Source organism: Diadema antillarum, unplaced genomic scaffold (genome assembly GCF_040938485.1).
Source record: "Diadema antillarum isolate AM-2024a unplaced genomic scaffold, OU_Dant_1.0 scf00000028, whole genome shotgun sequence".
Classification (NCBI taxonomy): domain Eukaryota; kingdom Metazoa; phylum Echinodermata; class Echinoidea; order Diadematoida; family Diadematidae; genus Diadema; species Diadema antillarum.
In genome coordinates, this window is record NW_027270917.1 from 763,707 (window position 1) to 773,458 (window position 9,752).

The 9,752-nt window shown below is 36.1% G+C and overlaps 1 protein-coding gene across 1 annotated transcript; it reads left to right on the top strand.

The window, feature by feature from the left end:
• The first annotated feature begins 2,570 nt into the window (after positions 1-2,570).
• Positions 2,571-8,905, top strand: LOC139735558 (nitrilase and fragile histidine triad fusion protein NitFhit-like). Its single transcript, XM_071646319.1, has 6 exons — positions 2,571-2,868; positions 4,202-4,357; positions 5,168-5,371; positions 6,283-6,393; positions 7,561-7,662; positions 8,756-8,905. The coding sequence occupies exons 1-6, from the start codon at positions 2,626-2,628 to the stop codon at positions 8,903-8,905; spliced, it is 966 nt and encodes a 321-aa protein (XP_071502420.1). The 5' UTR covers positions 2,571-2,625.
• The last annotated feature ends 847 nt before the right edge of the window (positions 8,906-9,752 follow it).

Consider the following 9,752-nt stretch of genomic DNA (forward strand, 5'->3'; position numbering starts at 1 on the left):
ATAGTTCTCATTATTGTCATCGTTGACTTATATTAAAACCAAAATTGTCTACAAAGTCAGAATATGTAAGACAATTTCATATGTACAAAAAACCCAGAAACACAACAAACAAATAAATAAACAACAAACAAACAACAAACAAACAAAAAACAAAGCTGCTGAAAAATGTTTATCCAATATAAAGTGTAGTGAAGTCAGTGAAGCCAGTGAAGTGAAATGGAGTCAAAAGGGGCCTGATCTTCGACCCTAACAGAATCTTTGTCAGAGACAAAATGACTTCTTTTTTTTTCATTTTGCCTCTTACGAACCTTCTGCTATCATAGAATCGAAAGCTCATACTGGCCCCTTAGTTTTCTACTCCATAATTTTTCTATATCTCATATCCTCTATATAGAAGATCTACGCACCCATGCAGATAGCAATCCAGCATTGCGCTTCCATGAGTTTAGATCTCAAAAAAGGTCAACCTCTCTTCATACACATCTGGGTTTTTTTTTTCTGCGTGAAAAGCATCTATTATACAACCACATAATGGTCGGCTTATTTTAAATTAGTTGATAGTCGTATTTCAGTTTTACGCCTTACGGCAGTTTGAACCGAATAGATTTTTTTTCTCTCTTTTTCCTTTTCATTTCGAAGCAGAGCTGGGAATCTCGAACAATAATCCACAACAAAACTAGACCAAAGTGCATATAGATATTTTTAAAGTATCCATGGCGCTTCAGTTATCACAACAAATCGTCAGCACATGGGCTGTTTGCCAAGAACAAATTAAATCAAGTTATTTCAGTCTCGGGTTAGCAGAGAGCTCAGTAGGACCCTTGTACTCAGACCTACATAGTTTGTCAGAGAGAAAGAGATTAGATAGATAGATAGATCGATCGATAGATAGATAGATAGATAGATAGATAGATAGATAGATAGATAGATAGACTGATAGATAGATAACCTCTTAATTATTATTTTTTTCTCCAAACATAACTTTATATCATGCCGGTATGCACGTATACATTTTTATTCGTTAACTATCATTGCACAGTCGAATGTAAGCCTATGATATAATTCCTGATTCTTATTTTGTTCTGTGTTATGTTTTGTTGGAAAAATAGAATGAAAAAAAAGAAAGAACTGAATTGAATTGAATTGAAATGAATTGAATTGAATTGAAATGAATTGAATTGAATTGAATTGAGAAAAACAGAGAGAGAGAGATTGCGTGAGTGTGTGGGTGTTTATGGGTGTATGTATATAATGGATGTGTATAAAATCTAAATGAAATACAAATGAAAAAAAAAAATCATTTGTGAGTGAGAGCTACAGAATACAAAGGGAGAAAGGTAATCTCTATGCCCCGAACTGTGGATACGACCTGTTTGAAATATTCAGTCATGCGATATACGTAATAAATGTCCTGCTTTTCATTCATTCTGTCATATAATGTTGCTGTCGTATATGTTTCTGTTGGAGATGAAAAAGAATGAATGAATTAATTGATAAATAAATAGATAAACGAATAAAAAATATAGAAAACTAAAGAATAAATAAACAAACAAATAAGTAGATAGATAAATGCGAGCATGTTAGAGGATGAACGGTGGTAATTAAGATAAAGTGGCAATGATGATGCGAAGAGAAAATGTTTCCTCCGCTTGAAAAAAAATAGAACCATTTTTTCTTTCAGAGAAAAAGTGTGTAAATGTGTTAATTCTGAACAGGTGAAATGCAACTTCAGCGGTCAGGCACGACTTACGGAAGCTGATAAATCTGCATGGGACCGGGCTCTGCCCAATACGAACTGGGCTCTGCTCCAAACTGTTATGTGATTTACTGGAAATATCTGCTCATTTTCTAGGGAGTGCGCAAATTAGGCCTATCTGATAGAAGGAACCATCAGTATAGTTGACACACACCAAAACGGATCCAAGGATGTATAGGGCCTATGATATTGAAATTTCTTCTTACGGTAAAAAAGAAAAGAAGTATACAACGATAATGATAAAAAATAATTATGATAAAATGAAAATAAGAGAGAGAAGAATATTAAAAGGCATGAATTAGCATGCACAGTTGGTTGTGAAGACTGGCCAACTGACTATGAAATTCTTTTCTGTCAATATCTGCATGAAATAGCTAACTTGAATACACTGAGTGGTATCGAAACTACAAAAGTGCTTGAAAAAAAAAGTAAAAATGAACACCGCCATTATAGGCCTATTAGTTAATCTCCCTAGCTCTTGGTATATTGCAAGACTCGAGCCCCACATTATTGGAGTGGGTTTTTTTTCTTTCTTCTTTTTTTTTTTTAATAGAAAATAATCAGGTAGGCCTCCATCGTAGAGGATTGCAATGGATATAATGATACGCCTACCATACCGGTGATACGGGCACGGTTCGTCATTCACTGAACCGTACATAGAACGCATGGGTACTTTATATGGGAAGGGGCAGTCAAGTGAGTAGGAATGGTGCTCGTCAGTGGCCCAACCACAGAACTCTGTGGGCCCAACTAGACAGTACGTGCACTCTATCTTTATCCACTATATATGTGTCTTAGTCATGCTGGAGATTTGTGCTGATTGACACTAATTAGGCAAAATCGCAATTTAGGCGTTATCAGACATTGACATGATCAATGTCACCCGTCAAATCCATCGAAAGTTATCCTCCAACTCAGTTCGTGCTGTTACCCTCCTGTCACAGAAACGTACATGTGGGACTAACGCCAAGGGGACTAGAGAACGGATTGCAGCAGACATGACCCAATCAGCTGTGATAGCGGTTTGCCAAATGACGGCTACAGAAGACAAGGAAGGAAACATTGCAGTATGCAGGAAACTAGTGGAACAGGCGTCAAATTTAGGGGCCAAGGTAAGGAAGTCTGGGTTTACTTTGACGCTTTGACAAACTTGACAGCTACGCTGTAGGCACGCATATGGCGTTGGCGTGTTATGTTTCATACGATCGCGAGAGATTACGTAATGGCGCGGCATCTGGTCAAGCTAGGGATATGTACAAGTTGAATATATGGCAGAGATTGCCATCAGTTAGTCAGTAGCCAACGTAGCCAGAGGGTTCAGAAAAATATGACAAATTTCAGAGCATGTTTACTGAAGACTATAAAGAGCATGATTACTCGCAAAAATCTCAATGTCAAGAAATATAAGGAATCATTCCTTTTTGGACCTATGATGTGTAGGAGATTATACATCTCATGATATATTTAGGCTTACTTGAATTGATGATTTATACCCATTTATAGCTCACTATAAGTTACATATATATATATATATATATATATGTATATATATATATGTATATATATATATATACATATATATATATATATATATGTATATATATATGTATATATATATATATATATATATATATATATATTCTTATGAAATTAATCAATTCAAATATATATGTATGATTATCACATTATATGTCAAAGAAGAAGTGTAATTTTAATCACTTGTGTATATCTGTAATTGAATTGTGTACCAATTAGGGACTAGTGATCAATATGTATATGATAATGTCCAGCTAGAGATTTGTGCTTCTCATGATTCCACCACAGTCAAACATGGTACTATGTTATTTTTATGCAGTTAACTGTGCAATTATTGTTTTAAAGTAAAAAGAAATGAATGCTAAAATACTTAAATTAGATTGTTGATGCGCATGTTTTGTCATCCCCAGGGTGAATATATAATCTTATATCAGTCTATAGGAGGCGCGCTGATAGAAACATACTGCTTTCATACCTCCTGATTTTTTATCTAACACTGTTTTGAATATTCATCCATGTCATCAAATTGAACTAAGTGAGAACTACATTCTCATGAATCCTCAGGCCTGCAAGTGTCTTATTTCTCTATTATATTCCTATATATCACCATGTAACGTAACTTGTGTATATGATGTAATCAGGGGCGGATCCAGGAATTCCGTAAAGGGGAGGCGCCTTTACAAACTTTAAGGGGGACACATGCCCCCCCATTTTTCTTTTTATTTCTTTTGTTTTACAAAAAATAAAGAGGGGGCGCACGCCCAGTGCACCCCCCTCTGGATCCGCCACTGGTAATCATGTCATCCTTGATGTTCAAATGTCAATATATTTATCACTTCCATATGTGGATAGAGGAAATGGATATATAAGACCGACAGAAATCCATTGATTTCTTCACTTGCATTGCAGATGGTGTTTCTTCCAGAGTGTTCTGATTATGTGCAGAAATCCCCTGAAGAGTCTGTTCGCAGTGCTGAGCCAGACACGGGGCAATCCATGGCTGCTTTCAAAGAGATTGCCAAAGAAAACCATCTGTGGCTATCACTTGGAGGCCTACATGAAAAGGTAGACTCTAACATGCAGAAAATACATTGTATGTCTCCTATTTCTCCCCATGTTCACATTTGCATAGCAACATGGCTCTGAATGTGTTGCAGAAATTATTTTACTGGGCCCTGCAGGGGAGGTGGGGAACTTGGGCCCTCACCTCCAATAGAGATACAATGTATCTTTATGTAGAGATATCCAAAAACAAAGAGGTCTTTATAACAGATAGGACATACCTTTTATTAGGATCACCTTGTTTTACTTGATTTTGGACATCTTAGCCATTTCAAAAAGTGATTTTCATTAAAAAAACCCTCTGAATTCCTCATAAAATTTTATGCTCTTTAATATGTCATATTTGGTTTCTAATTATCTCTAAAAAATTCAAAATATGATTCCCTGTCTCAACCAAAACTATGCCATACCTTCAATGTTATGAACAACAAATGCATGTGACTTTATGTATGTTACAGTCAAGACTTTTAGACTGGTACCAGGGGCGGATCCAGGAATTCCGTAAAGGGGGCAAAAAATAAAGGGGGGTGCTCGCTGCCCGGTGTGCCCCCGCTGATTTATTATTACAGTTTGTTGGTATATTGTGTTGTCTAGGTGTAAAGCAATCTTCTGTGGCATTTCAGAAGACAGAAATCATCTGAAAGTCTTATTGTGTTTATTCCCCCGCTCATCCTTTGGTCATGAGAAAGTAGTGAACTGTATATTATTATTTTTGTCTTCATCGGTAGTTTGAATAACTTCTTGAATTTATGCTTTCTCATTGTATATTCCTACCTTTTTTCTTTTTATTCTTCTTCATCTTCTTCACTATAGAATCCTGAAGATGACAGCAAGTTGCTCAACACTCACTACATAGTAGATGACAATGGAGAGGTTGCAGCAAAGTATTCCAAGACTCATCTGTTTTCTCTCAACATAAAGAATCAGGTTCAACTGCAAGAGTCTCAGTTTGTCAAGTCTGGCACAAAAATTGTCCCTCCGGTCCAGACACCAGTGGGAAAAATTGGAATGGGCATTGTATCCTTTTTGTCTTTCAATCTGGCATCAATTTCAGTAAACATTTGAATTAATTTAGTAGACAAAATGTCAAATGTTTTAGTCACTAGATTCTAATACACAAGTTTATTTCACTTGTTTCATTTAAGGAAAATATTTCAGATAATGTAAGCTAAAAACTACTTGAAAATATTCACAGAATGTTTGAGTGTACATTATGAGCACATAATCACATAATCCAAGTCTAGTTGTGTTTGAATCCAGAGCATTTTTGTGTAATGATGTATTATTTGATAATGATTGTATCTGTTTTACATTGATATAGCTGATTCTGGGTACATGCACTGGTCGGGGAGGAAGGTCTCGAGCCTCGGTGATTAAGTTTGCCTTTTCCTCCCCTGGCAACCAGCAGCATGCACCTGGAACCACCACAATTTTTATATCATGTATTTACGATTTTCTGTTTGCATTCTATGTCAGCTTGTATTGTACATTGTATATTGAATTGCCGAATAAATAATAAATAAATAAAATAAATAAATCACTCTAAGGAAGATGCTTATCATAGTAAGCTGTCGATAGAGGGAAATAAACGAACAGGTACTGTATATGATTTCATTTTCGCGAACAGATATTTTCGCGAATGAGGGGATCACAGACATTTTCGCGGATGTTGTTTTCACGAATTGATGCAGAGATTTTCATAAGCGCACTATAGCGCATGGTGACATTTTTGCGTGTTGTTAAATTCGCAGCCCATGTGTGATTCGCAAAATTTGCGAAAATTAAACCCTCGCAAAAATAACATCCTATACAGTAGGTGTTTTGATGTGTTCATGGAGCCAGATGTTCTCTCTTTCACTATCATTCAACAGCATGTCAAGTTATCATGAAAATTCCTTAATGCCTCTGAATACCCATGTGAAATCCAGTGCTACGACATACGTTTCCCAGAGTTTTCTCTGACTCTCGCCAAACAAGGTGCAGAGATTTTGACCTACCCGTCAGCTTTCACCGTCCCTACAGGAATGGCCCACTGGGAGGTAAGCTGTGTCACAAAGGAGGTGTCATTCAATCATTTTTATCTATCACCCACTCTTTATAAGGTAACATCCAAGAGAAGAGCCAGTAAGCAGGTAGTATGTTGGTATTTGTTACTGGAAGTTGTAAGCCTTGGCAAAGGATGCAAGGTGTCCCATCCTGGTGCATGTGATAGGATTATGTGAGTGCCATTTGAAGGACCTGAGAACAAAATTGAAATGACACATCAAAAATTGTAAATGAAAAAGTAAATATCCACAGTATGAAGAGAGTTTCCATGCACTTTTAAGACTGAAATATGATGGACAGATTAACTGATTCAAGGCAAAATATGATGCATATTTCAGGACAAATGATGAAGGCAAGTACTTGTGACATCGCAAATTGTTGTAGAGTTCTCATTAAGAGAGGATGGTACTGGAAATTAACCAAAACTTTAAAAGTGTACAACTTTTTAACATATTGTCTGATTTTCCTCAAACTTTTATCCAGTGCTTCACTGATCTTTCTGTATTAAGTGAGTCTTATCATGTCTTAAAAACTTATCATGTTTTATGAAACTGTATGTCCATGTCGTCATCTTGATGCCAGGTAAACACACATACAACAAGCATGGTAATAATCAGCATCACTTTCATAATCAGGTCTAAAATACTTTTTGCATTGATGACAACTTAGTACAAGATACAGTACTTCACATGTTCATGACCAGTCTAAAATACACTTGGGCAGAATATGGTGCCATAACGTAGTCACTGTCCACAGTGGTTTTGCTCTTTGTGATTGAAATCTAAGCAAGGGTGCAGTGTATTGTAAATCAATTTAAACACTGTGACTCACATTTTCCATATATCTAACAGTATCTTAACTTCCAAACATTTATGAGAAAATACATCTGACACTAAACATTACTTTGAAAATGATATGGAAATGAAACCATTCTGGATTACATTACTTCTATGCTGTTGTCTTCAGTAGGATGTGCTATTCATTTATGAGTAGTTGCATATCTTACAGCAAAATGTAGCTGACTCAATGACATAAAGAACATCAATATTTAATCACCAAATCTGGATTTCATGCTTGTCTATATGCACACCCCCACAAAAATGTGATGGCAAGGCAGTTTTTTTTTTCTATTTGTTTTCTTTTTCCATCAATGCCACCAGCCGCTGCTAAGGTGTAGAGCCATAGAGACACAGTGCTATGTTGTAGCTGCCGCCCAAACTGGTAAACACAACGATTGGAGAGCTAGCTATGGCCATGCAATGGTGAGTTTGTGCAACTCTGTCCTTATTATGTGACAGATAAAAGTGGTAACCTTCATTTCCAGAAAGTTCCTGTTTCAGTGGAATTATGTTTCTTGCTATTTTTTCCTTCAAATGAGAATTGTCCTGTGATATAGCTTGAGGGAATTGTTACATCAAACATTTACCTTGCTTTTCAAAGACCACCTTCATATTTTGTGGACTCTCAATCACTTTCATTGAAACTTAATTTTGTTTATCAGCTTCCCCAAGGGAAAGTGGCAAAGTTCTTATTGTTGAATATGAATAGTTTGACCATGAATTGATGACTGACATGATTTTTAGATATTTTTCATCTTAGTCTGCAGCCTGTTCTGCCCTCATCTCCACGAGAGCTGCAAGGTTGGAGTTGATCCAATAGCTGCATGTTTCCCATTAACACACATTTTCCACAGACACCTGCCCAAGTATACCTGGGAATAGTCTTAAACAGGTTGATTGTTTGAGTAGCCTTCCCATTTTGGTTTTGGTATGACTTGCTTTCATTTAATGTTGTTTGATTGAGGTTTCCTCTGTTTATTCATTTGTTTTTTGTTCTTCATTATTAAATGAATCAATGTTTTCACTGGTTTTTAGATGTTATATCACGGTACTATCACACCATCAAATATTCATTTCCAAGACCTGCAAGTTTACACTTCTTTCTTTTCTTTTTCAAATGATGCAGCATCACATATGCAAATTACACAGCTCTTTCCATTTCTGAATACACACCCCTTCAAAAGCCCCTAAGAGAACATAGCAATTCTAGTAATATATCAGAGTATTAATTAAATGCATAATTTGCTTTTTCTCACTCAATGTAGTTGTGCTGTGAAATGCTGCATTTGCAACATTCTATATCTTAAATTTGTGGACTCTGAGAATTCTTGAAAACTACAGTGTACCTGGCTTTACATGCTTAACTCTTTCAGTCTCATGGGAATGATCGACATACACTGTCGATGGGATTTAAGTTCAGTGGTGGTGAGAGGGTTAGGCCTTCAATGTGTACCTTAAAGTTTGAAAGTACCTGCTCCAAGACCAATTTCTGTTGTGTTGTCCCAACCTTGAACAGATTGTAGACCCCTGGGGAGCAATAGTAGCACAGTGCTCAGAAGGAGAGAGTGTGGCCGTAGCAGCCATAGATCTGGCCTATCTCCAGAGAGTACGGACCAGCATGCCTATCTGGGATCACCGACGCACCGACCTCTACCCAGTATTCTGAGTGGAATTCTGTCAAAATCTGCTCCCGGAGTTACAGCATGACTGCTTTTAATGGCCCGACATACTGGGGATATAAAGGTGCCTTACTAAGTTTGATCACAAAGAATTTATGCAGCTGTCTGACACTATAGTATTGAAACATAATTTTAAAACATTTTGAAACGTAAACATAATAATAATGATTATAGAGGGCTAGACATTAGTGGTGGCCCGGGGCCACTAAAAATTGGTGCTGGGCCACTAAATTTATCTCTTTTATTAATGATAATAATAATAATTGATAATAATAATAATGAATAATAATGATGATAATGATAATAATAATAATAATAATAATAATAATAATAATAATAATAATAATAATAATGAAAATAATAATAATAATAATAACAATAATCATAATGATAATGACAGTAATAATAAATTATATTAATAACAATACATGCTGCAGGCCAAGAGAAGAAACTACTAATGTGCAGTTATTCTAATGACATTACTGGCATTGATTAATGATACAAATATAGTTTGCTGTACACGTAATATCCGGCTTGCATACAAATGACATTGAAGAATCACTTGCCTCATAACCAAAACTCACCAGCTTTGTGTATTCACATACTCAAATTAATATATATGATCATAGGTCATGCTGGCAGTATTATATATACAATTGTATGGTAAATTGGCACCTCGTCTACACCCACCCTGTCCACTGTCCACCTAGTCTAATGCCATCTCGTCTAAACCCACTTCGTCTACTACCAACTCGTCTACCAACCATTTTGTCTATATGCCAATTAGTCTAATTGTCATTTCGTCTACTAGCCATTTTATCTATAGTCCAATTT

Coding starts and splice junctions, on each gene's coding strand:
- LOC139735558 (XM_071646319.1), top strand. CDS start 2,626: ATGATCAATGTCACCCGTCAAATCCATCGAAAGTTATCCTCCAACTCA. Junction 2,869..4,201: donor CGTCAAATTTAGGGGCCAAG/GTAAGGAAGTCT, acceptor CTTGCATTGCAG/ATGGTGTTTCTTCCAGAGTG. Junction 4,358..5,167: donor TTGGAGGCCTACATGAAAAG/GTAGACTCTAAC, acceptor TCTTCACTATAG/AATCCTGAAGATGACAGCAA.